Raw genomic sequence first — 27441 nt, 5'->3', positions numbered from 1 at the left:
GGGTATAAAAGGAGAAATTGCTGGGAAGATTACTCACAGTATATACGGTCATGTTCAAGTTCGCTTTGACCCTGACGCTCTGCTTGGCGGGCAGCCTTTCGCTGGCCCAGCACAATCCCCATTGGTGGGGCAATCGCAACACCATCGTCCACTTGTTCGAGTGGAAGTGGTCCGACATTGCCCAGGAGTGTGAGAGTTTTCTGGGACCCCGAGGATTCGCCGGCGTGCAAGTGAGCCCCGTTAATGAGAACATCATATCGGCGGGTCGTCCGTGGTGGGAGCGATACCAACCCATCTCGTACAAGCTGACCACTCGTTCTGGTAACGAGGAGGAATTCGGTGACATGGTGCGTCGTTGCAACGATGTGGGTGTTCGTATCTATGTGGATGTGCTGTTGAACCACATGTCCGGAGATTTTGACGGTGTGGCTGTGGGCACTGCCGGAACAGAGGCGGAACCCAGGAAGAAATCTTTCCCAGGAGTTCCATACACCGCACAGGACTTTCATCCCACCTGCGAGATTACCGACTGGAACGATCGCTTCCAGGTGCAACAATGCGAACTGGTTGGCCTCAAGGATCTCGACCAGAGCAGCGACTGGGTGAGAAGCAAGCTAATTGAGTTCCTGGATCACCTCATTGAACTGGGTGTTGCTGGTTTCCGGGTGGATGCCGCCAAGCACATGGCATCGGAGGATCTGGAGGTGAGTTGTAGCTTTCTCCGGCGTGGAACTGTTAACTAATGGTGCTTTTCTTCGCAGTACATCTACAGCAGCCTGAGCAACCTGAACATCGATCACGGATTTCCCCACAACTCCCGCCCCTTCATCTTCCAGGAGGTAATAGATCACGGTCACGAAACCGTGTCCCGTGATGAGTACAAGGACCTGGGTGCCGTCACCGAGTTCCGATTCTCCGAGGAGATTGGCAACGCCTTCCGTGGCAACAACGCACTGAAGTGGCTGCAGAGCTGGGGCACCGGTTGGGGATTCTTGCCCTCGGGTCAGGCTTTGACCTTTGTGGACAACCACGATAACCAGAGAGATGCGGGTGCCGTGCTAAGCTACAAGTCGCCCAGGCAGTACAAAATGGCAACCGCCTTCCATTTGGCCTATCCCTACGGCATCAGTCGGGTGATGAGCTCATTCGCCTTCGATGACCACGATACCCCGCCGCCGCAGGATGCGCAGGAGAGGATTATTTCGCCGGAGTTCGATGAGGATGGAGCCTGCGTGAATGGCTGGATTTGCGAGCACCGTTGGCGTCAGATCTACGCGATGGTGGGCTTCAAGAACGCCGTTCGGGATACGGAGATCACCGGTTGGTGGGACAATGGAGACAACCAGATCGCCTTCTGTCGCGGCAACAAGGGCTTCCTAGCGATCAACAACAACCTGTACGATCTGTCGCAGGATCTGAACACCTGTCTGCCCGCCGGAACGTACTGCGATGTGATTTCCGGCAGCCTGATCGACGGATCCTGCACCGGAAAATCGGTCACTGTGAACGAGAATGGTTTTGGCTATATCCACATCGGATCCGATGACTTCGACGGTGTTCTGGCCCTTCACGTGGATGCCAAAGTTTAAGTAAAGGTAACACAGAAATCTGGGCTTTATTTTTGTCTCAAATTACAATAAAAACGAACGCACATAATGTTTGGAGGTATTAGCTCTAACTATTCGAGTATGTTTGTGAGCGGTAACAATAGCAATAAAAATGCAAAGTAAGGTATTTAACGCGATTCGATTCGATTCGATTTTAATTGGACTTAGTCTAACAAATGCCACGACAACGACATCCTCTGAATAAAGACCCGTAAAGGGGAATACTATATACATATACATATGTAGTATTCAGTATATAAGCTGGGCAATCTGGGCCTACATCCACATCCGATCCAGCTGGCACACTGTGAACGTAAACCCGCTCTGCAAATAGAAGAAGTTGGCATTGTGAAATTGTAGTTGGGTGTTCTGGCCGGAATCGAATCCGAATCGCTATAATTGGCTCCATTGGCGACCACCACCTCTCGCAAGCATTCAGAGGCGCAATGGAAAATCGATCGAAAATATGTAATTGGTAAGCGATTTGGTCAGCGACTATTTGGTTTGTTTCAAAACAAGCAACTACAAATCAAAATAGCAACGTTTCTACTGGCATTCCGATTACGAGTGTTACGAGTGTGTAGTTCTGGATCGATGGATCTCCCAGATCCAAGATGTCGGCTGGTGGCAATTGATGTGTGGTTATCGGTACGATTAGTTACCATTTGATTTGAATTAAATGCTTATGAAGCGTAATTACCTGTAAAATGCTGATATCTTGCTTCTTAGGAGTATCGCGCTAAAACGTTTCTTACTCCACTTAGAATATAACATACATCTGTGTAAACTATGATTCTTTAGATACTCTGCTTAAATTTAGGCTTGCTTTGCTCAGGGTTACACTATTTGACTAACCAACACAGAGTCCAAAAATGTTGCTCAAAGTTTAACAATAATTATTAATTAATTTAGTAATACAATTTTTCCACTCTTTGCGCGGCACAAAAGCAAATGCTTTTCCTAAATTTTAAAATTTAAGTACGGCCCCAAGTCCAGCTTTAATATACAAACATGTACGCACTCCCAGATGCGCATAATTTTGCTTTGATCTTAGTCTTAGGAGCTAACTAGAAAATCTTGTCTCACCTTTTGCAATAGCAGCGCAGTTCGGTTACATTTAGATTTTAATCATCATCTTAGGTTATTTAGAATCGTACAATGTATATTGATTATATTATGCCATCAAAAATTTGTAATACTCGCGTTTGCTAACGCATATAATTATAGCTATATAACAGGAACCACGTAAAAATGCACAAATACTTAGAACATTATCGCTTTCTGATTTCGGTTTCCACATTAATTACAACATCAAAGTGTGAACTCTTATGCACATGTATACATATAAACTTTTGATCTATTGTTGTTTAAATAGTAGTCAGGTAAATCGTGGGAGGAATTATTGTTGCGCATAAGTTTGTTAATGATTTAGAATATACATTTTGACTTCATCTGTACTTCATTAGCTTTCATTTTCGATTAGTTTGCAACCACGGTTCGAACGAGGGTTGCTTCACAAATCAGCAGAGATCATAAGTCATACCAAACACCCGAAGTTACGGGAACTGGATTACCCAACTTCGGTGGCCCGAAGCGAGCGCCTTTGGTAGAGCTTTTGAAACGGCCTAAAAACCAGAACCATTTTATAAAGTTTGATTACCAAACGCCTTCTGTTCGGTGACACCCTTAAGACTATAAGATTGCGATTAGGATCCACAAAGATTCAACACCGAGATTGTCAAAAATATATGCGTATCGTACAGATATCAATAGATTGCCGCCAGTGTTTATGAGGTTTGCTTTGTTTTAGTACCAGTGATGGGAGGCGATGGACTAACTAAACAAAAAATATACACATATATATTATAGAAATTCTGTTTATAATACTAGCACCTGGCATGTCATATTGTATTCATATACAAGTGTGATTATTACTTTAGAAAATACATATATGCAATTACAGGTACTTGATATTGATTTACTATGTTTCTTATTCAGGACTATTTTATGCATATTGAACATTAAAATAGGTGTAATGTTTCATCTTTATAGGTCAATTCGGCTTTAAATTTACAGCATTTGATTTAATTTGAGATATTCTCGTTATGGTACAAACATTAAGTATTTTTGAAATAACGTACTAAGACATCAGTATGTAAAGGGCAGTTATTGTTTAGTTTGAGAATTAATTTGATCAGTTAATTAAATTATATTTATATGCCATATATTTTCAGCACATTACTTTTTAGTAAGTATACGCCACTCTTTTGGCATTGTTTTCTATCTAAGTACTAGCCCCATCACTGGTTTCCACTATTACCATAACTATTTCTCTCTGCCCCCTAGAAGCTCTTTCCCGCATCATGGATGCGCTTCCGGCGACTGTCGCGCCTCCTGTAACGATCTATAATCCTCGAGCGATGCCTTTCCGGGCACAATGCCTCCGGCGAGCTGTCCACCTTCTTCATCACGATGCGGAATGTGAAGGTGTGCTTGGGCGAAGCGCTGGCCGCTCGTCTCGGTGACGGTGGCTCGAATTCACTGCCGCTGGAGAAGCCGCAGGAGGAGAGCGGAGCGCTGGGGTGCGGCAGGGGAACCGGTCCGACCGGAGCAGCACCAGGAACTCTGGGCGTGCCGTTTGTATAGCCCGATGGGGTGGACATGGACCCGGTGGACAGCTGCTGGGTAAGCACGGAACTGGGTCGCGGCTCGAAGATGGAGGCACATCTCTGATCAGTGCAGAGGAAGGTGCGCACCTCTCGCTCCTCCTCGCCTTTTTGCCGGACAGTCAGGGGAAAGTGCTTGCGACTGGGATCCCCGTATGGACTTCTCTGGGGTTCCGGGGGATAGCCATAGCCGTGGGGATATGACCCACTGGAGTCGTAGCTATCCCTGGAGCTATAGTTCGAGGAAGTCTGCTGGGACAGCGGACTGCGTGCCCGGGAGAAGGCACTGAATTGGGAGACGTGCAGCTGGCGGAAATTCTCCGTGCGCTGCTTCTTGCTCATCGCCGGAAACGGAAGGCTGGGCGATCGACCACCGCCCTCGGTGGGTGTGTAGTCAAAGTGAGTCTCCAGCGAGGACTTGCGGCCTCCGCAGGAGGAGCCAGATCTTTGGAAGGTCTCCGCATCCACAAGCTCAATGGAGCTCTTCCTCAGATCAACGGCTCGTCTGCCCTGGCCTTTTTCATCGGTATCTACAATCTCAAAGCTGGAGGTCTGATCCTCGTAGCTAGTGGACTGGTACCGGGAAATGGAAACGTCAAAGCTGGTATCCCTGGACGAATAGGGGCAATCGAAACTGGACTCCCCCCGACTGGACTTGCTCCACTTACTCTCCACCAGCTCGAAGCTGTCGCCCCCCGAATCCAGACGCTGTAGGTTTATGAGATCGGTTTCCGTGTCCACCCCGGGACTGCGGAGTTGCTCCAAAAAAGGAGAACGCGGCGGATCGAAGGAGGAGCGGCGCGACGGCGGCTCAAACTCGATGGTAGGACACTGGAGCGGCTTCTTTGCGAACTCGGCTGCCGCCAAAGCTGCGGCTTCAGCTTGGGCGATGGCCAGATCCGCATCTTCGGTCTCTCGCCGCAGTGCCTGCAGATTCACATAAACTGGTTCTGGGGGATAGGCTTTCAAGATCTCTACCAGCTCGGCGCGCATGTCATCTGGTATCATTAGGTCATTGGAATCTGATTCCCGTTCCTCGCTGATTCGCGGCTCTATGGGTTCTCGGCTCTCCGATCGTCGTGTGAAGTGATGCACTGCAACTGTTCCGCCTTCTCCGTTGAGGGCCACCACTTTAAGGGAATTGGTGACCTCCTCCACGAACTGGGCCATGGCGGCATCGGTTTGTTCCACCTCCGTTTCCGCTTCCGCTTCCGCATCCTTTTCTGTGTCCTCTTCCTTTACTACCTCTGGTTCTTGCAATTCACGGAGCCTCTCATGCTTTATATAGGACTCACCTACCTTCTCGAAGTGGACATTGGCCAGCTCGAAGGGCAGTTCGTCCGACGATCCACCTACCTGTTGATCTGCGTTGGTCTGACTTAAGTCAGCACTGGGTCTTTTGGATCCGGAAGCTGAACTCTGCTTCTGCTTCTCCTTTTCCTCCTCGTCGCGTTTCGTCGACCTCCTGAGCCTCAGGGACATCTTGGCGTAGTGGGTGAATTTCTGGGATATCTTCGGCTCAAAGCCAACCTCGGACATTTGCTTTTGGACAGCGCTCTTGGCGGCCGTAGAGGATGCCGCTGGACTGGCTGAGAAGGTGCTCTGCCGGATGAGAGGACCACCGGAGGATCCGGATTCCGCTCGGGTGAAGGCATTTGCAAAGCGGTTGGTTCGGCTGCTCAGATGCTTAGAGGGCTTCCTCACAAAGGCCAGGATCTCACGCATCACGCTCTTCTTCTCCTGCGGCTGGGCTGCCTCCTTTTCCTTCTCCTTTTCCCTTTCCCGAGCAGCGGCCTCCGCTGCCTCCCGTTCTCGTTCCGCACTCTTGTAAGTCTCGGCGGGATTGGATACGGTTATCGGGGGTATCGGGCCCATGGGCGAACGCTTCTCACTGGCGAAATATATGGGTGTGAAGAGGCTTATCGAAGGCCGCTTGAGGCCAACGAAACCCGCTTCTTCTGGTTCAGTGGCCATGTCTTGGACGTGAACCGTGGATGTGGGACTCCTTCGGGTACCCGGAACTCCGAATTGGCAGCCGAAGTCTGTGGGAGCCACTGCTCCCAACGGCGATCGACGTTCCTGCGTGTGCACGCTGAAAGTGGGACTACTTCTTCGGGGCTCCCCAGTTGGACTTCTGACTGTGGGACTAGTCATCGGATCGTTCGGTGACCTCAATCCGCTGCTCGGGAAGAGCGGACTCCGGCGTCCTTGGGGACTGCGATCGTTGAGACCCACAGGACTTCGTCTGCCCTGAGTGCCCAGCGATATGGAGAGCTGTCCGCTATTCTTCCGGCGATTAGATGCCCGGAGTGTGCCCTGGCGCGAAAGCGATGTGGGCGTCTTCTGGGAACTGCTGCCCGGACTTTTGGACTCCGGCACTGGCATGACCGGACTCTTCGGCGTCAGGGGGCTGCGTTTCTTCTCTCCATTTCCGGAGGTCAACGAGGTATTCAGAGTCAGATTGGGTGCATTATTGGGACTTCGTCGCTCCGAGGGACTGCGTCGCGTGCGGAAGGACTGCGACTTGGCTTTCCGGATCTTGGGCAGCGACTGGTGGTGGTGACGGTGGCGGTGGTGTTGCTGCTGGGACGACGAGGAGGGGCCGTTCAACTTATGTTAGTTGCTGTGGTGCGGTCCACTCGTCGGGTCGCTGCTGCCGCTGGAACTGAGGGTGGTGTTCGATCCGTACGGATCTAGGGAGCTCTGGACCGACATCGAGCGACCTTGGTTCTGACGCGCACGCCTCACTCGGCTAGAGTTGGGAGACAGCTTTCCGGGGTCGATGCTTTCTGGGTCTGCCTGCAATGTGTAGAATCAGACATAAAGGGGACAACAGGATGGATGGACGAAATGGAGCGCATGGGTGGCGGCGGATGGTTGGATGGATGGACGGAGAGAAAGACAGGCGGACAGATAGATGGACAGATGATGGCGTGAGTGACTGAGTTAAACACCAAGGAAGCAGCGCAAAGCAATCCAGAAGCACAATGAAACCCACCTGGTAAGCCAGCGCATTCATGATGATGGCATACGGAACGAGGTTTAACGGATGGATCTCCCGCATCAGCACATTGGCCGGTATCTTATGGAACTGGATGTACTCGCAGAACGTGCCCAGGATCTCCTTAATATCGATGTTCTGCGGGGCAAGCAAAGAGGTCAATAAAAATATCTTTAAAGCTCCTTGGTCGTAATCCTTACCGGATTGTTATCATAATACTTCTTGCTCCACATAAGTGCCGCTTGGAACTTGGTGAATTCGTCGGCCCGCAGCTCCTCCCTGGCCAGGATCAGGCGAACCACATGCTGTGGCAGCAGCGTGAAGCTGCCCAGGTTCAGTACCTCGGTTCCATGCTCATCCACGAACTCCAGTACCTTTTGAACCAAGGTCTTCGTGCACTTGTACTGAATGTAACGCTCGGCCGAGGCCAACAGGGCGCATACGGTATCCACATTGATGCAGCACTGCACAAATCCTGCACAGGCACGACGCAGTTCCTCGAGGCCGTAGTAATCAGCGGCATTCATGACGCCTTAAAAAGATACTCTTATAAGTTCCAAATGCAATTACATATAATTTTAAAATTTACCCAGCAGAGTGCGAGGTTGGAGGGTCACACAGCCCGTGTGAATATACTCGATCAGTTGGCGGAACACGTCGGGTTCAAACTCCTCAATAATTAGCGTCTGATGCTGCTGACCTGAGGGCTAAATTCACAATATGTCAGCATTGGTAAAATACTAAGATAATGTTGAATCAGCTAGCGGAGAACATAACAACAACAGGTGCAAAGTACATAATTTCTCATAGCCATTCCAATTGTGATTAACTATTTCAGATAGTTCGTTTTTTTAGGTCAATTAAGCTTATAGTATTTTAAACGAAGTTAAGTTTTAAAACGATTTGTAGGTTTTGCATAGAAGAAATAGATTCAACAGAGGTTCAGCGCACAAGTACTTTGAAATTAAGCTAGGATTAGTTGGGAAAAATGTCAGAAAATAGCACAACTTGTTTTTAAGCCACCCCAATCATTCTGGGCATCACATTCCTTTATTTAAACATTAATAATATTTAAGTGCACACTCAGCAATACATCTACAACGGAAATGCATAAAGTTCTTATACGAACGTAGCACCACCTTCGAAGGACCGAAGTTCTAAATATCCTTGCAGATATATTATTAAGAGATGCTCTATATAAGATATTAAGCTGTTTTTTTTTTCGTTCAGAGCATCAGCAGTATTTAGTGTATTTATTTTACTACGTTTGTATTGCTCTGCTTCTCTCTGCAAGGACATCAAAAGGACATCCATCAATTACGACACCCACACAGTTACAGTTAGAGTTACAGCGACAGCGACTACAGATACACATACACGCACAGAGGTAGTATTTGATGCTTGGTTACCTCGGGTATCGGAGCTAATTGTTGGGTATAACCGGTTCTCTATGATTACGGATATGGGTTGCGGGGTAACGAGGACGAGTACGATGAGGAATGGTGGTTGTCACAACAGAAAAGTCACAAAAGGCATATCAGTTAAATGGCATTTGCTGACTCACGACGTATTTACACATAAAAGAGGATGAAAACCATACGGAAAATAATGATACCGAACCGAACTGAATTGAACTCAAGGGAACTCAAAAGGTGGTTACGAAAATAACCGCAATGATGCAGACCCCACACGGCAAAATGCAAAATCACACCGGCACTCACACACACACACCACACACATCACATACATACATACACACGTACGTAATCCCCCCGCTGGGTAATCGATTATGGATGAATATAGAACACATCTGCGAATACAAACCTGTTGTGCGGCATTCTGCAGATTGAGCAGGGGCTCCGAGGAGCGTTTGAGAAAGAGGCGCAGCTTGTTCTCCTTGGTGGAGGTTTCCCTCTTCCGCTGGGGCGAGGGGGCAGCATAGAGCATTTTGGCAAACACTCGAGATCGGGATGCCAACACAGCCTGTATAGAGAGGAAATCTATTAAACCAGAATTCAGAATCATCTCCATTGCCATATATTATATATTTTCGTAACAAGATCTATACATTTTCATTTAACATAATAGTTTTCTAATAAAAAAGAATAAGTTACTATTTTCTTAAAACATGAAAGACTTTAAAAACTTCGCTACAAGAATGTTGCTATTTTAATGCTATTGCACGGCTGAATGCGTGATGTTATGTAGCCACTAGTAAAATTTAAAAGGAAACGCATCCTGCGTAATACAAAGGACTTAATTATTTAGGCGACCAGGACGTCGATTACGCAGTGACCTGATTTCTGGACCCAGAGGATGGTACACAATAAGAAAATGGGGAGTACATGGCACAAACCTTGACGGCGCAGACGGGTTCGCGGGTATCGCCCACCAGGAAGGTTACGTCACACAGCTCGGGCATGGAGGCCAGGAACTTCATGTCCTCCGCCAGCCCCGTCTTGTTCTCGAACGTCGAGAGGTCCGGCTCTGCGTCAGCCATGCCGGGTAGAATCAATGCCTCGGGCATCTGGGTTTACTGCAATCATGTGTAGTTATTTATAAATAATATATTGAAAGCATCTATCGATGTTATTCATCTCGTTTGTGGAGTACAATCTTCTTTAATTTTCGAAATAAATAAAAAGTTAAAAGAGTATATTTCATGCATTGCAAGGCTGGGAACCTTTATCCTGATATTTCCTTAGAGAGTATAAGATTCTTAATTTTAACTAGCCAGAAAACTAATTTAATATCCTAATATCCTATCCGAAATAATGGTAGTAAATTTGTATTTCTCTCTTAAGAATTATATTTATAAATATTTTAGTAAGTCTCAAAATATATTTAATGCCAGGAAAATAATTCAAAAAAGGAATTAATTAAGCTAATCTTCATTTACAGCTGTTCTGTTTTGAGTTCACAATTATTTTAAAGCATCTTTAAAAAGTCTTAAGAATTGTACTACACGGCAGAGTTAATTTTCTAAGCCATTCTAAGCGTAATTGAAATTTCTATAAATATTTTTTGGCACTGAGCCGTTGAGAGCTGGCAGTAATTAAATTGTAATTCACTTCAACTTTAAGCCCCCCAGGCGCGCATCTGCGCCTGCCAATATTTGCCACCTCCCCCTTTGGAGGTAAGCAAAAAAACACGTTGATCCCAGTGGGAGCCCATAAGACCACGCAAAGAAACCGCACAGCCTCTGTCACAGATTGTGTCCTTGAACATGGCTGAATCACAACTAAATTACAATTACCATGAGGATGGCAAAGGAAAGGGCTAAAGGTAAAAAGGTAAAAAGGCAACCTCAAGTGCCAGCAGACAAGGTCCTGTCGCAATCAACTACGCACAAAACAACAACAAAGAACAGCGAGTGGGCGTGGCAGCAGCCTTGCTGCGGGCGGCGGGTGGTGGGCGGTTGTCGGTGGGCGGTGGTTTGTGGGTGGTGGGCGGACTATAGACAATTCAGATAGTTGCTGCATACTTTGGGGAAACTTTACGTGAAACGGCGAAGAGAGCATGCATTGAAAATTGGAAAACTTTTGTTCGGGTCAAAGTTGTCCCGAAGCAAAGATTAATTTACCTGTTCGCTCATTAACAAATATCGATCAAATAAAATGACTTGTAAAGTTTTCTTTTCATATGTGTAACTCACCCACATAGCCTACTTACCTGTTGCAGGGTGAATTCAGATTCTCTGGCACCTCTTCTTTAAATTTTTGAATTTGACACATACAGTTTTTGTTGTTAGCAACGGATTAGTTAAATCCGTTTGCTAGCTTAATATTAAATCATTTCGACTGCAATTCCAAAATCGAGTAAATTAAGAAAAATGGAATAAAAAAACGCTTGCCAAGACACTTTTTAAAAATATTTACAGAGGTGTACGGATAAAGGATTAGGAAAAGTTCTCGTGTTCACAGTACAATTTACAGCATGCCAAAAACTGAAGGTTAAAGAGGCGAGGGGCGCGGGGCTTTTGGATACCAAAAAATTGTGCTGTGTATAATGTGTGCCAAAAAAAAAAAAGTAAGAAGGAAATACGAAAATGTTGTATATGCCACGCATAAATCAGAGAGAGCAAAAGAGAAGGTCGAGCGAGGGGGTAAAATTTGGTTGAATTTCGTTTAACGTGTGGAAAATGTTTGAAACTTTTGCAGCTGAGGGTTTTCCACTAACTTTTTTCCCAGCCAAGTTGTGCGCCAAATGCGAAAAATACCAAGCTGTCCGATTTCCGGGTCGCTGGGGCGTCTCACTTTCACTTTTCTCCAAGGATTGCGCTGTGTGTGTGCTTGTGTGTGTGTGATGTGTGCTTGTGTGTTATTTGCGTGTATGTATTGGTGACACAACCAAGGCAACAGAAGCAACACCGAGCACAATCACTCGTCCTTGCAGTCACACAAGCGTTTCTGTCCAAAAAAGGGCAATTGGATTTTGCCGCAGGCCGTAAATATTTCTAAACGCAAAAAACAAAGTGCTATGCTGAAGCTGAGGACCGTTAACAATAATTAGATTTTTCTCTACTCAGGCATTCGGCCAACACGCACACTCACACACCCACACAGAAAGCAGAAGCGTTTTGCTGGACGAGAAATGAACCGTTTTGCACGAGGCACAGAAGCGTTCTGGCCAAAATATTCGTGTCTACCTCTGAGGAGTAGTCCTTTTTCGAGTCAGTAGCCACTGCGCATGTCCCACGGCCATCGATCCGCCTCGACGGTGGTGGCCACCAGCTACCCAGACCACCTTAATCCTGGCCAGCGCAACGTGGCCCACAGCCACTTGTTTGCATCATCTCGTGTTTATCCCGCCGATGCGCAGGCGCCGCCAAACATAAACAATGCCCAAGCCTAATGGATGACAGTTACCCCATGACAGTTGACAGTTGGGCTATCGAAGCACTTGACATGCGCTCCTTGGACCGCCGTTCGCCTCCAGTCGACCGCCCAGGGCTTCGGATTTCGGGGTGCGGTGGCAACCCTCAAGGCACTTGAAAAGAAGACCACAGACCGCACAGAAGATTCAATGAATTACGGAATTTATACAATACAATATCTTAAAAACAATTACATTCCTTGGGCTTGTGTGTTTTATTTTTTTAATCTTTTTAAACGATGGCAACAATTTTACACTACCTTTTCACAAGTTTATTTTTTGATCTCGTCGTACTCTTCTTTGTGCAATAACTCCTTTCTTTCTAAGAAACTGATTGTTTTATTCTAACCAACTAATAACTATGTAAAGCGAAAGTCATTACCCTGTACAAAAAAATACTCCTTCGGCTTTAACTTGTGTCATTCTCCCCTGATTTGCCCCACTGTGATCTGCAGAGCTCCGTTTTCCGAACTTCCGTTTTGCTTCAGAGATTGCAGCTTCAGTCGCAGAATCATTAATTACTTTCGCAGCTACCCCAAGCGAAAAGAAGCAGTCGCAGTGCCGGCTAAAAATATCTCCCCTTGCGGCACAGCGCACATAACATAAATCTTCCGGCTGATCGGACTAGCCACCTCAAACGGCAGCAGCAGTCGCAGCGGCAGCAGGTAGGCCAGCCGGAGGTCAGGGGTCAGACTAAAGGCTGCACAATGTCCAGGCCGTGACGCCACATCCCCGCGGCGATTGCTGAAACGCACAAGTCAATTCCAATTGCATTACCACTTGACACGTCGCGACGAAAACAAATAAACAAACACACACGAACCCAAGGATGCGGCAGCCGTGAGAAAAAATAAACACGAAGAACGCACCAGCAGATATATCTCGTTCAGCAGACGCCAGATGAGATGGACTCAGTTCGGGTAGCCAGTTCTTCGGTCGACGCCTCCGCATCGGTCTTTAGCTTCTGGCCGATCTCAGCCGCCTGCTGGTATTCAGTATTCATCGAACAGTCGCATCTCTCAGTCGCCCAGCGGATGTTGCAGCACGGGAGCTACATAGAATTTCACGCGATTCCATAGAGAAACTGAAAGCGAAATCCGTGGTATCCGCAAGATACACGCTCGTGTGCGCGGCTTTAAGTGAATATAATTGAAGACCAAGTGATATAAATAGTTGGATAAACTCTTTCTTCAGCCGCGACACGTGCCGGGCACACTTTTCGCCTTTTGAAAAACTGAGTGAGTTTTACCCCTAAGAAATCGAAAAACTATTTTTAAATATATATATATTATGGTGAAGAGCATTTGCTAGATGCAAACTGCGTCTATTGAATATATTATGTGCCAATTTACGCAGCCCTAAACATTTTACGGGCCCGTTTGCTTTGGCAACATAAGAAAAACATCAACGAATGGCAATTATATTTTTATAAATGATAGAAGGAAGTCTACTCGACTGTGCTTATGAACGAATAATATTTAGTTCAAGATGTTGTGTATATTTGATTTACTTGATTCTTTGGCACAATATTGACTTTTTACCGCCGTTTTCGGACTAAATTTAAAATTCAACACGCTCGTAGTCGTCAAAGTGGATGCTGAGTTTTCTTCTGATCATGCCCGCTTTTCTTCTCTCTTCTCTCGATTGCTTTTTGTTGTCTGCGATTTCCTACAGCTGCCGACGACACGTATGTATGTACATATATCTGCACATGTACACTTATCTGCGCGATTCTATATTAATTTTCGCTTACTTGTCGCTATGTCTGTGTTGCCCATTTCCGTTTGTTGTCGTCATTAATTGATGTTGTTTATGCCAAATAAAAATATTATTTCTGCATAAGAAAATACGGTTTTGTATTAGCGAATTTTGTTAGAAATATGGGAAAGAGTTAGATGGGGATAATTATGAACATTATGTTAGTACTGGCTTTAATACTTAAATATTTATACCACTCCAGTTTATAAAACACTAATTAGTGTTTATACAATGAACATTTATTATTTGATTCCGATTTCTTTCAAAAATCTACGAGTATTATGTACACAAGTTTTTAAACGACCCCAATGACCCTTCAATATTCAGCGAGTAACCATTTGACCTTTCATCGTGCATCATGATTTCATTTACAAATTACCATTGAAAAGCAGAAAATTCAATTATGTTCCCGCGAAGTGCAAGTCTGGCCGTTGGAAACCTGGCCAATGGCACCTGTTGGTGGCGAGGCAAACGCACCTTGCGTTAAGACCAGGCTTACTTAAATTACAAGTGTCCGGCTTATAAGCCAGCACGTCACAATCTCCGAGGGGCGAAACAGGACCAAGATAAATGCATTTGTGTCGCATCCGTGACTCTGATTAGGTGATATTACATCGCCGGACGAAGGAGACGCAGGAGGCGCAGGATGGGGTCCTTAATGCACTGCAAATTGAAAGAGGAAACGTAGCTACGACTGAAACTGACGCACAAGCAGGCCCATCGGCCACCCCTTCGGAAGGGGGGGTTTCGCCACTGCAGCGGCTGATGGAGCTAAATTCAATTTCCAATAGTTTGCATTAATTTCCCGGCTTTTGCCGACCGCCAGAGTGCGCCACTGTCGCAGCCATTCCTCCCTTTCCTTCACATTTTTCTCACTTTCACATGCAATCTGAAACAGCAACAGCTTTCGCTGGCTGAAATGTGGGGAGAACGAGTGAGCTCTGTGGAAAATCCAGCGAGTCGGAGAAGAAATTTCCTCAATTTCCAAACGCATCTGTGCGCTCGTGTATCCTGTGGCTCGATTTCAGGCGCAGGATATTCGTTTAGCCACCGACGCGAGATGCCGATGCCGATGCCTAGGATGCTGGCCGGGCTTTAACGAATTTCCCCACAGTTCAGTCTTCGTTTGCCGAGCGTCGTGCGCGCAAGTATCCCTCAGAAACGCGGATAGACGGCCTCCAAAAAACAACAAGATATACCCAAAAAAAAAAATATAAATCTGAAGAAAAACAATATAAGTAGTACCACCAACAACAGTGCTAGAAAAGTTAATACTACAAAAGGGAGCAAACACAAGCAGCAGCAAATGAAAAAGAAAAGGAAACGTGAAAAGTGTAGCTGAAAACTTAATTTTCTTCAAATAAAAACCATATTTTTCCCCGAACGATACATAATTTAAGAGAAGCAGAGCTTCAGAAAATTTTGGAAGAGCCACAAATCAGTGCGTAATGGTAAAAGTGATTACATATTCGAAATTGAAATGCGAAATCATTGCTTTCAATTTGAAATAATAATGAGCAGTGAAAAATCGAATGAAAAATTTGTTGAGCTGTAGGAAAAATTTCGTTACTTCCAAGCTTGAATGCGCGTGTGTGTGGTGTATTTTTTTGTGTAGTATCTTTTGTGCGCCTCGGCTGCTCTGTATCTGTGAGATACGCAAAACAATTTGTCTGCGCCATTAGTAGCGAAGAGTGTCCTATGTGTGTGTGTATCCTGCGCAGTCAACAATACCGAGGCTGCGTCTCGCATCCTGGCAAATCCTTGCCACCATTGCCATCTAAATTGGAGTCGGGCACAGAGGGCAGCGCAATATTTGCGACGTTGATGCAGCCCCCACTCGCTCCTTCTAATGTAGTTGTTGTTGTTGTTGCTGGTCCTGCTCCTATGGCGGCAATGTGTGTGTATCTGCAAAATACGAAATCCATGTGCTAGCGCTCTTTTGTTGCTTCACTTCGAAATTTGGACTATATTATTGTGGCTTCCATTTAATTTTCTCTTTATTATTTCTGGAAAACTTCGGTTGAGGACACAATAACATTTTTATTATTTCCTTTACTGGAATCGAATAATATCTGCATTAATTCGGGTAATAACTCAATGTGCACCTACACTGAAATAACATAATATTAGATATTTTACAAATATTTTTTGATTACCAAAACTATTATATAAAGTTTAACTAATAGGTATAATTCAAACTTAAGGAAATACCCTCTTAGATAAAATATGCAAGCTCTTTATATTTAGTTTCATTAAAATCAAAGTTTGGACCGAGTACTTGGACTTGTCTTCAAAAAAGGTTAAACCTTACCTTATTTTCTAACGTTTATAACTAAAAATTTGTTCAAAATGTTGGCCAAATCTACAGTTTATACTTGATCTTTATAATAGGTACATACATATATCTATTTGGTGCTTGCCCAATTATACTCCAGATGACAAAATTCCCGCAAATTCTAGTTTTCGAGTGGGCTTCGCTCAGCATCGTAACCCCCGTAACTCTGCCACTTGTCCGTGTCTTGAACTTTTGCCTCAACTCGAGTTGGCTTCCTGTTGAAACGGTAGCGGGGGAAGGTCCTTTTGCATTCATGTGTAGTTTCTGCTAGTTCGCTTACCGCTTTCCCGCTTTACCGTTACTCGCAGGACTTTCAGCTTCAGTTGCGTTTCCGTTTTCTGCACTCGCTGCACATCTCCGAAGAGAGTGGATGGGGGGTGGAAAGCATCGAGTTCTCGCTACTTTACAATTTTCGTTATTTTTTTTGCTTTTTACGAGGCGTGTTTTGGCTCTCTTTGAGCGTGTGTGTGTATTTACAATTCTGTTTTGTTGTTGTTTTCGCGACAGCCATTTTGTATTGCACACTTTGCGTACTATGAAGTTACACACACACATACCAAGAAACTTTCCTTTTATTTGTGTGGAAAATTTCCCGACTTTTTCGCTTTCCCAATATGGAATATATATGTATATTTGCCTTATTTCTCGGGGTCTTCGCTTGGCCAAAATAATAGAAAATGCGAAAAAACGAAAGGCTAGTCAGCCACAACAATATCACTTTCCTACATCTCCCTATCTCTTCCTCTCTTACACATAAGCATCTCTCTTTTTTTCCCTTTCACTCGCTGGTATACTTATAAAGAAATTTGAAATTAAAGGAAATTAGAAAGTCAAATTTAAGCTCAATTTAAGCTCAAATCAAACAAAATGAATGCAAGTGATATAAATCATAAAAAGAAAATGTGGCTAAATAGCATTATGAGATTGTCTGTGTGTTTGTCGAAAAGCGAAATGTTAAAAGTGATTTTGTATGACGCCCCTTTAGCAGATGAAAATGTCTGGGTCTATACAGCGAGGTAGATTAATTCGCTTAGGAATAGAAATAATTCTGAGAAAATCCATTTGGATATGTGGGTTTAGGCAATTGAAGGTATATGGATGTAGAGAAATTTTAATTCAGGCCACTGGCAACATTTTAAAATAACAACAACAATCTTTAAACCAATTATGTCGTTCAAATAAATCAAACAACTAAAAAAACGACTTTCGAACCCCGAACAATAAGCCAATTTATATAATAATCGAATACTTTTCCATTAAATTGTGAGTGAAATTTATATTATCTGCAACATAAGAAAAATTATACTTTGGCTTAAGTACCATGTCAATTCCGCGAGTCCATTACAACGAATTTCCCAAGCTCTTTGGCAAAATCAAGCAGCACAATACACGCAAAATGTACTAGAAAGCCAACTAGAGCAAAGTTAATTGAATACCGCAATCGGCATGTGCACTTGTGCCAATAGATTGCATATACTTCAAATTTCGCCAGGTAATCAGAGGGCCTGCCATCGATTGGTTCCTTTTAGCCAGAGGGAAAATTCGTTTTTCCACGAAAAACACATTTTCACATGGTGGCTTCCCTATTGGATTTTAGGGCCTTGGGCTTCAATTGTCAAAAATTTTGCCTGCAGGGGGCAGCACTTTCATTGATCCGTCGCCAGGACGAGGGGTTCGTGTGCTGGTCCTTTGACAGAGGACGCATGTGGATGTGTGGGTTGGCCAAATCCTAAAACCCCGTGCATTATGAAATGTCATTACGTGGTCTGCCTTATCTCTGCTCAAAAGTCAAAAGTCAATTAGGGTTGATTAATTGTACATTTTAGTTAACAAATTTCACATTTTATCGACAGAATCACGACAGAGGAGGCAATTAATTAGGACGAGAGGAAATACCCACCTTTGGGTGAAGGGTTTTTAGCAATGAGCTGTCTGCACTTGAAGAACTTCAAATGCGCCAAGTGGTCGCAATCTTTATCGAGGAGTTAAGCAGCGGAATATCATACCATAAAAACGAATCATACATTTAAAGGGATTTCTCGGAAAGAATTCTTCACCCTACTTCTATTGAAAAGTCGTTTAAAAGGAGTGGCTTCAAATATGCCACAGCTCAGGCAGCTGGTTGTGGTCCTGGCCATCCTGTCCCTCCTGGTGGATCCCTCGTTCGCCCAGCGGCCGCTGATCATGAACCACACCTTCAGCTCCCTGCCGATGTCCCAACATCCCAGTTTCAACAGCTGGCCAAGTGCATCCGGGGGAAAGCAACTGCGCAATGGCAGGCTCCATGAGCAGCCTTTGCCCCTGCCACAACCCACTTTGCCGGTGGCCACACAGTACGAGGACTACGAGGCGGCACCACCAGGATCGCGAAGGGATAACAAACGGCGACTGGCTCAGATGGCCCAACGCCCAGGCAGCGGGAATGGCGGGCGGCGAGGCATGGAGTCCCTTCGAAAGGAGCTGATGAATCCATCGGTTGGTGGTCCGGGCGGAGGTATTTCCGGCGGAGGGGCTGGCTATCCTTCGTACTCCGCCACCTCTTCCATTGGACGAATAGATGGTCTGGGTCAGGGCCTTGGATCTGCGGATCGGTACGGAGCGATATACGACCAGTTGAGGCAACCCAGTGGAATGGCCGCCATGACAGCCGGTCCCCTTGGAGGACCCTACTCGACAAGGTTCCCTCCTCTGTACGCCGGTGTGGATGACCAGCCCAAGCGTTCAAATCGGAAGAACTCCATCAGCGAGCTCTACAAGCTGAAGAAAGCCCTCAATCAGGCGGATGAACCTGCTGGCGGGGTGACGCACGGAAACTTTGAAGGAGATCCGCAGCCCTCATCGGCGGATCCACTGCAAGAAATCAAGGATCGTATACGAGATACATCACCAAATGCGGTGAGTTATTTTTAGGGGCTTAATATGTTTTTAGCAGAGACTTTCAAAGGTTTTATGTGATAGCTATAATATATGAATAGTACTGATCAATGCATTCTGTTTTGATTTTTAGAACACCTATGCTCCCCACACGGATGCCACATTGTCATCAGAGTACGAGTACGAACTTGGCGTAAAGTGCAACTTCGAGACCCCGTGCAGCTGGACCTGGGGCAACTATTCCGATGGTTTCCAAGTTATAACTGGCACGGAATTGTCGAAGAGGAATCTCACAGGACTACTGCCAGGTCCTGTAGCCGATAGTATCGACGATGCAAACGGGCACTTCCTGTACGCCCGCGTGAACCCGTCTTCAAGACCCTTGAATCTCACCTCACCGGAATTCAGCACCACGATGGAGAAGTGCTTTTTAGAGGTCTACATGCACCAGAGCGACATGAGTCACGGACTTTCGCGGGTGGTGGTGGAACCACTCCACACGGCTGAGAGCAGTTGGGTTCCGGCCGAGATTCTGGGCGATAATGTGCGCCAATGGACCAGGAAGGTATATCGCCTGGGTCGCGTTTCGCGCGATTTCCGCATCGTTTTCGAGGTGGTTCCCGATCTGAGAGTGGGCCAGAAGGGTCATGTGGCGTTGGACAACCTGCGTATGGTGAACTGTTTTCCCGAGGGTACAAAGTCGGAGAAGTGCAGCACCTCGCAGGTGAAGTGCACCTCCAGCAAGGTGCCCGTGTGCATACATCTACCACGAATCTGCGACATTACCAGGGACTGTGATGAGGCGGAGGACGAGCAGCAGTCATGTGGTTAGTAAAACAGTTTAGAGCGGCATGAAAATGTATATTAAAATCTATGATTTTCATCTGTTTCAGATAAAATACCCTATGGCGGTCGTTGTGACTTCGAGGAGGACTGGTGCGGTTGGCGGGACTCGGGAAAGACCACGCTCACGTGGTCAAGGCATACTGGATCATCTCCCACCCACGATACGGGACCGGATGGGGATCACACAATGCAGCACCTGCAGAACAACACCAGTGGATACTATATGCTGGTCAATATGAATCAGCATATGAACAACTCGGAAAAGAATTCGATTATTGGATTTGCCAGCAATGCGATCATGGTTAGCAAGACCTTCAATCCGCCGCCATCGGTACATGGAAATCCGGACTCTCCCTATCGTAACTCGTGTGTTGTGAGGTTTTTCATCCACCAATTCGGCAAGAATCCGGGCAGTATCAATCTCTCCGTGGTGGAGATGAAGGAAAAGGAGAACATCACCACCACACTGTGGTGGAGCACTAAAAATCAGGGCAGCGATTGGATGAGAGCGGAATATGTACTGCCTAACATAACGTCCAAGTAAGTGTCATAATCGAAATCACTTTTCAGAGCAACTGAACTAATTGGATTATCAAACTTCTTTAGATACTACCTCCAGTTTGAAGCTCGCATGGGCATGAGAATCTACTCAGATGTGGCTGTGGACGACTTTTCACTGAGTCCTGAATGTTTTGGCCTCAATATACCAGAAGATCATTTAGGAGGCTACAACTATTGGGACGTCCGACAGAATCTAAAGAGTCCAACCTATAAAGACTTTGAATATACCAACTGTAAGTTGAGAATTTAGATACCAATTAATGAGAAGTTTCAAATGAAAAGTACATCACTCTTTTCAGATCTTGAGTTAACCAGCTGTGACACTCGTGGCATGATAGGACCTTCCCAGGCGCAATGTGAAGCTGCCTACAGGGAGCAAAATAAAACGCATGTCCTGCGGGAAGTCCATGTGGTTGAGGACCAGAGCAGCTATAAGGGCATGCAGAAGTGGAAGGTACCCCATGAAGGACACTACACGTATGTATTCTCATTCTCATTGTTAAATCCTCACCTTTATGCTAAATCTAATGTATCGCATTCCTTTTCCAGAATCATTGCCAAAGGCGCCAGTGGAGGACTGGGTTCGGGTGGCGTAGGCAGCTCTCGAGGATCTGTGGCTGTGGCCATTCTGGAACTGCACAAGCATGAGGAACTATATTTCCTCGTGGGTCAGCAGGGCGAAAACGCCTGCATCAAGTCCATGGGAGTTCTTAAAGAAGCTGGTTGCGGCACCGATCACGACTTGGATTTAGCCCAATATAGCTTCCGTTCCAAACAGGATATGGTCAAGAATATCTATATCGAAAATGGTGCCGGCGGCGGTGGTGGTGGCTCCTATGTGTTCCTTCTCAATCAGGCCAAAAACGAGGCAGTACCTCTTTTGGTAGCTGGCGGTGGAGGAGGTCTGGGAATAGGCCAATACATAGACGAGGATTTCCAGCATGGCCAAAAGGCGAAGCCCCTTCAGGCTCCAGAAAGTGGACAGATCAACGGAGAGCCCTTGAATAAAAAGACAGCTGGTCCAGGTGGTGGATGGAGAGCTAAAGAGGATCAGGCCCTGAGTCCCACCTATGGAGCTGCCCTTCTCCAGGGCGGTCGAGGTGGCCACTCCTGTTATGTGGAACTGGCGGACAACGGAACTTCTGTTCACAGACATGGACAAGGAGGATTTGGTGGTGGCGGAGGTGGCTGCAATACTGGAGGAGGCGGTGGCGGCTACGCTGGCGGAGATGTCTACCTAACCGAGTCGAATGGCGAGGGAGGCAGTTCGTACATCAGCCCCAGTCGAAGTCTTCGGGAAATTAGTGAAATACATGCCGGAGCCAGCAGTGGACCAGGTGCCATCATCATAATTCCGGCGATCGAGGGCTGTGGATGCGACTACAGGTGCGTGGCCTTGGATGAGTTCCGATCGAAGGTGCGGTGCATCTGCCCGGATGGCTGGAGCTTAAAACGGGACAATCACACCGCCTGCGAAATCCGCGAGGAGGCGGGCAAGTCCTCCTTCCAGTATCTCGTTTCCATCCTAATGATCTCGCTTGCCGTGCTTTTCATCTGCATAGCTGCGCTCATCTTTATGCTATGTAAGTATGCAAGAAATTCTGTTCTGTGAATGGAAATAATATTCTTTTTTTACATCAGATAATCGCTACCAACGGAAGAAACAATCGAAGAAGCGCCACAAGATGCTCGTGGAGCAGGATCTTCAACTTACCCGTTTGCGCAACAATATCGACGACTCCAATCTGAACAACTTCAACCCCAACTATGGATGCGATGGTATTCTCAATGGTCACATTGATGTCAACAGTTTGCCCCAGGTGGCACGCGATAGTCTGCAATTGGTCAAGTGAGTAACTTAATCTAATAAATAACCTAATGTGATCTACAAATGTGATTCAATTATTTCAGTGCCCTGGGCAAAGGTGCTTTTGGAGAGGTATATATGGCATTATATCGCCATAGAGACGGAGATGCTGTGGAAATGGGCGTGGCAGTGAAAACCCTGCGGGAAGATCCCAAGCGGGAAAAGGAGGAGGATTTCCTGAAGGAGGCGGCTATAATGGCCAAGTTTAATCACCCGAATATGGTCCATTTAATAGGAGTCTGCTTTGACCGTCAGCCGTATTATATAGTCCTGGAACTCCTTGCTGGCGGGGATCTACAGAAGTTCTTGAGAGAAAACAGGAATACTCCAGAGCGTCCCTCCCTCTTGACCATGAAGGACCTGCTTTTCTGCGCCCTCGACGTGGCCAAAGGATGTCGCTACATGGAGAGTAAACGCTTCATCCATCGGGATATCGCCGCCAGGAACTGTCTGCTGAGCAGTAAGGGTCCTGGTCGCGTTGTGAAAATCGCCGATTTTGGCATGTCCCGGGATATCTACCGATCGGACTACTATCGCAAGGGAGGCAAAGCTATGCTACCCATCAAATGGATGCCGCCGGAAGCCTTCCTCGATGGCATATTCACCTCGAAGACAGATGTCTGGTCCTTTGGCATTCTCCTGTGGGAAGTATTCAGTCTGGGCCGTTCACCATATCCCGGCCAGCATAACACCCAGGTAATGGAGCTGGTGGTGCGTGGCGGTCGATTGGGATCGCCCACCGAATGTCCCGTCTCCATATACAAGGTGATGGCCGACTGCTGGAATCCCACGCCCGAGGATCGGCCCACATTCATTACCTTGCTGGAGCATTTGACCGCCTGCACCCAGGATGCCAGCATAATGAACGCTCCTCTGCCCAATATTCTGGGACCCACAGCCTCCGAACGGGACGACACAGTCATCCGGCCGCCCAATGGCGAAGAGTTCTGTTTGGCGGTGCCGGATTACCTGGTACCTTTGCCACCCGGTGGCAGCAACAATCCATCAGTGGCCAGTGGTTCGGGCTACGTGCCAGAATTGCAACGCCAGCAAATGAGCTCCTGCACTCCGCCGGCGGTCACATCTCCCGCCGCACCACATCCAAGACCGGTGGAGAATATCGCACCGACCAGCGGAGATTGCTGGGAGACGTCATTTATACTACCGAACTCGAAGGTGGAACCACCAGTGGCTGGAAGTGGCCACGATGTTCCATTGTCCGGCGGCGAGGAGGCCAAACTGATCAGCTTGGACACACCACAGCCCACACCAACGACCATCCAACCACCGCTGTCCTTCGCCTCGCAGCTGGATGGGATCACGTTGGATCCCTCGGCACTGACCAAGAGTTTGCCCAACGGAAATGCAAAGCAGTCTTATGCCAATGTTCAGGTGAAAAACGAAGCCGAGGCCAAGGTCATCAATGGGGTGGTTGGCAATGGAACGGTGATGAACGGGGACGTCTCGACGGGATCGGGTGGAGCCGATTCACCTTTCACCATTCAGGGTTACGCGGAGCGATACAAGGACAACAACAATCATTCCGAAATCAGTTGTTAAAAGAACTCGAAAGTTTGGTACATCAAGAACATAAATTTCCAAATCATTTGGATTTCAAAACAGAAGAGAGCCGCCGTATCGTATATTTAATAAAGATTTTTAAAATCTTTATAAAAAGCGAAACGGTGTAAGTCAAATCTGAACTTCTGGGTAAGATTACTGATTTTAGAAGACTTCGCGATCCCCAAAAATTCGTCTTGTGTTGGAGCAATCACAATTTGCTGGCGCCTCACTGGCGCATTAAATAAATTTACTCTCGAATCACAAAGAGAAAAAAAGAAAATTGAGATAACAAAAAACGAGTGAGAACTTCTCAAAAAAATTGTATTGTATTTTAATCTTAAATTTGTATTGCGTAGAATGAAAAACCAACGTCGGACTACAAAAAAAAAAAAAAACTGCAACTAACACGTAAACTTAGTTGGAATATATGTATAGTTTAGTTTTTTACCAAATATTAGTTTTGCAAGAAACAAAAAAATTTAACGGAAGTTACACAACATTTTGTGAGAGGTTGTATATATTAATTGTATCTAAGTTTTACAATTACGCATAATTTAAATTAACTATTTTTTGTACCTTTAGTTACCATACCCTTCGTTAACGTTTTAAGCTGATGACTGAAATGCCAAACAATATTCCTAAAGTAAAAAATGAAAGTGCGAAACGTTAGCTTATTTTTAATACGCAGTCCAGAATCGGGAACCAAGATGCCAACTCAAAGTAGTTCAAAGAGTCAAAGCTGCTCATTTAAAGTTCGCAATAATACCACAAATGTAGTCAAACAGATATGCCAACCCATATGTTTTTAACATAGGATATTTTTTAATTTAGGATTCTCGATTCCCGTATTGTTTACTCCGAACAAATTACATTTAGTGTAAATAACAAGCTTCCGTCGTAGCGAATTACGTATATTGTATGTATTTGATTAGACCTAAGGCAAATAAATGAAGAAAAACAGTAGCGTGTAATGCGATTAATGAAAAACTACAATTTACAGGGTGATTTTTATGAAAATTCAGTTGTATGTTTGAAAAACAAAAACTAGTATTAACAAAACAAAAGGTGACGCAACGACGCTCGACCTGAGTTGCTTAAAATGTTGTACAATATTCTTTCAGCACAGCCCTGTATTTGTTCATCATCATTAATGCTCTTTTTTATCAGGCGTTGATCGGAATTCGAAATTATGTAAATTTAGTTGAAACGTAACAAACAAGCTTTAAATTATATAATTTTTATAAAGATATATTAACGATATACACGTGAGGCGACAACATAATATTTAACCAAACAGAAGTAAATAAATTATACAAAAACGAGGCTCGCAAGAGCCAAATTTAATTTACTATATATTGAGGTAGGTATACATGCATATGCATTTATGTATGTATAATTAGTTCTAAGACAATTGAGTGTGTGTTTAAAACAACAAGTCGAAAAAAATATAAATATATACATATTTAGATAATGATACCGTAAAATATATAAGAAGATAAACGTTATGTCTATGTTTTGCTTTATGTACAAGTCTACTGTTAAATGCGCATACATCTATATACACGCAAACATATTCTCGTATATAAACATATGTATAATCAACTTATATATCCGATATGTATGTGCGACTATAGCGAACCGTAAATTAAAATGCTGAATACGCGAGAATCAAAAATCGTGTATACTACAATTATAATTGCATAGGTCTTACATCAATAGTCAGCCGAGCTTTTGTTTTTATTTGTATTCTATTATCCATAGCAAGAAACATATTTAAAAATATATTTTGTATAGAAAATTCGAATTTGAAATTACTATAATTTGGGCATGTATTGCACTCAAACTTAAGATATAAATTTCGTTTGTTTTATTTTACAAAGTATTTTAACAAGATAGAAACAAAAGAACGGCCGACTATACAATTTACATTATACTTTACATGCGACTTGTCACAAAGAAATACCGGATCCCAAACAAAAAATGTACAAACGAGGAAAACAAATTTAAAAAAAAGAACAGAAATAAAAATACAAATCTACCAATGAATGCTCACAATCGAATGCTCAATAAGTGTACGAATATAAACGAATATATATATCTCAGCATCCACGGCTTTACACCTAGTCTTAACACTTAATTAATACTTCTTTTTTTACTTTTACCTATTATGGTTGTGCCGCGGCATCTAAAGTAAGAATATATGAATATATATCTTACCGAAGTGCATACACACACACACATCTCCATCAGATCCTTTCCGTATACATGCATACATATGTATAAAACACAGACGCCTGCGCACAGGACTCCCACACATTTTTGTACCCTGATGACATTACCTTGTGTACCTAAATCCCACAACCTGAAAGAGAAGAGTTACATATGCATATATCCACGGATCGTTGTTGATTGATTGATTGTTGGCCCCATGGAGCAGGTCAAGATTTTGGGTCTTTGATTCGGTCAAGGGAATTCCTGCAATTCCATTGCAGATCGGTTTGTGATTGCTAAGTTAGGAACTTAATGAATGTGTGGAATCGTTACGATTCGGTAGTTCGGCTTGAGATGTTTTCAAAGGATGTAGATTCTGATGCTGATGGGGATCTGAATGATTTTGAAGCTTAGAACCAGGTCAAGGCATTTACTTCCGAAGAGATAAATTGCTGGCATACACGATTTTGATGGGAATATCAGTAGCTTGCAAACACTTCATTTCTCAACAATAACAAATTCGCAACGAAGTTTAGAGAAATAAACACAAATGATATGTACTAAATATATGTTTAAACAGAAAATAAAACTTAAGAAGAAATAAGAAAACGATCACACAATAAATGGTATTTTTATATACTACAAAAAAAAAAAACCGGAAAAAAACGAAAAAAAACCAAATGACAAAAAAATGGAATGCAAGTTTAGTGCATGCAAACAAACAGGCTTAAACTTAGCTCTAGCTATAAAGTATAACTAAAATAAATACAAAATTAATGGTTTTCATTTAAAAATCGTAAATTATTTTGTTACACTTAATGGGTAAAGAAGAGGAATTAAGTGAATAATAAACAAAAAGAAAAACAGAAACGCAAAGACTAGAACCACATTTTGTAAGCTGGATCGATTGAGTGATGGATTGGTGGCAAGTTATATATATAATAGCATAACAGCATAAGCAAACCAAACAGCAAAATGTCCATTTAGAGCAACTACCACACTCGAAAGCAAAACGAATCCAATGTCATAACTTGCTGAAGAAAAATGGCGAACGCGAACCAGAACTTGAGAACTCCACTCACATAGTATAATTTTCGATTCGGTCTAAGCAATAGAGAAAAATACCAGCTAAGAAACGTATAACTCACACTTTCCCGTCGCTACTTACCCCCCACCCACCCCTCACTACTCACTCACTACCCACTCTCAACTTGGGATTTTCACATTTTCTTTGCTTTTCCTCCGCTGTGAGTCGCGAGGGGACTAGTTTTGAATTA

At 44.7% G+C, this 27441-nt stretch overlaps 3 protein-coding genes across 13 annotated transcripts; 2 read left to right on the top strand and 1 right to left on the bottom strand.

Moving 5' to 3' along the window:
* Positions 1-50: 50 nt before the first annotated feature.
* On the top strand, positions 51-1678 carry LOC6609476 (alpha-amylase-related protein). Its single transcript, XM_002034125.2, has 2 exons — positions 51-704; positions 762-1678. Exons 1-2 carry the CDS (start codon positions 51-53, stop codon positions 1587-1589), a joined length of 1482 nt encoding a protein of 493 aa, XP_002034161.1. The 3' UTR covers positions 1590-1678.
* On the bottom strand, positions 1591-11902 carry LOC6609475 (serine-enriched protein). 9 transcript variants are annotated; one of them, XM_002034124.2, is made up of 10 exons: positions 11454-11893; positions 10947-11074; positions 9631-9810; positions 9099-9257; positions 8684-8722; positions 7864-7981; positions 7475-7806; positions 7272-7412; positions 7022-7072; positions 1591-6853 (listed from the first exon to the last, which is right to left on the bottom strand). In XM_002034124.2, the coding sequence occupies exons 3-10, from the start codon at positions 9799-9801 to the stop codon at positions 3950-3952; spliced, it is 3915 nt and encodes a 1304-aa protein (XP_002034160.1). In that variant the 5' UTR covers positions 9802-9810; positions 10947-11074; positions 11454-11893; the 3' UTR covers positions 1591-3949. The 9 variants fall into 9 exon arrangements, with proteins under 9 accessions (XP_002034160.1, XP_032571334.1, XP_032571335.1 ...); XM_032715443.1 differs by having other exon boundaries at positions 6783-7072; positions 11832-11902; XM_032715444.1 differs by having other exon boundaries at positions 6783-7072; positions 11836-11891.
* Positions 11903-13159: 1257 nt separating this feature from the next.
* Positions 13160-24916, top strand: LOC6609473 (ALK tyrosine kinase receptor). 3 transcript variants are annotated; one of them, XM_032714598.1, is made up of 9 exons: positions 13160-13387; positions 18096-19137; positions 19250-19943; positions 20010-20502; positions 20569-20756; positions 20823-21000; positions 21073-22106; positions 22165-22372; positions 22435-24916. In XM_032714598.1, the coding sequence occupies exons 2-9, from the start codon at positions 18343-18345 to the stop codon at positions 23948-23950; spliced, it is 5106 nt and encodes a 1701-aa protein (XP_032570489.1). In that variant the 5' UTR covers positions 13160-13387; positions 18096-18342; the 3' UTR covers positions 23951-24916. The 3 variants fall into 3 exon arrangements, with proteins under 3 accessions (XP_032570489.1, XP_002034158.2, XP_032570490.1); XM_002034122.2 differs by lacking the exon at positions 13160-13387 and adding an exon at positions 14720-15348; XM_032714599.1 differs by lacking the exon at positions 13160-13387 and adding an exon at positions 14720-15358.
* The last annotated feature ends 2525 nt before the right edge of the window (positions 24917-27441 follow it).

Source organism: Drosophila sechellia, chromosome 2R, assembly GCF_004382195.2.
Source record: "Drosophila sechellia strain sech25 chromosome 2R, ASM438219v1, whole genome shotgun sequence".
NCBI classification, from domain to species: domain Eukaryota; kingdom Metazoa; phylum Arthropoda; class Insecta; order Diptera; family Drosophilidae; genus Drosophila; species Drosophila sechellia.
Note: the sequence above shows the minus strand (reverse complement) of the source record. Positions and strands in the feature narration are given on the sequence as shown.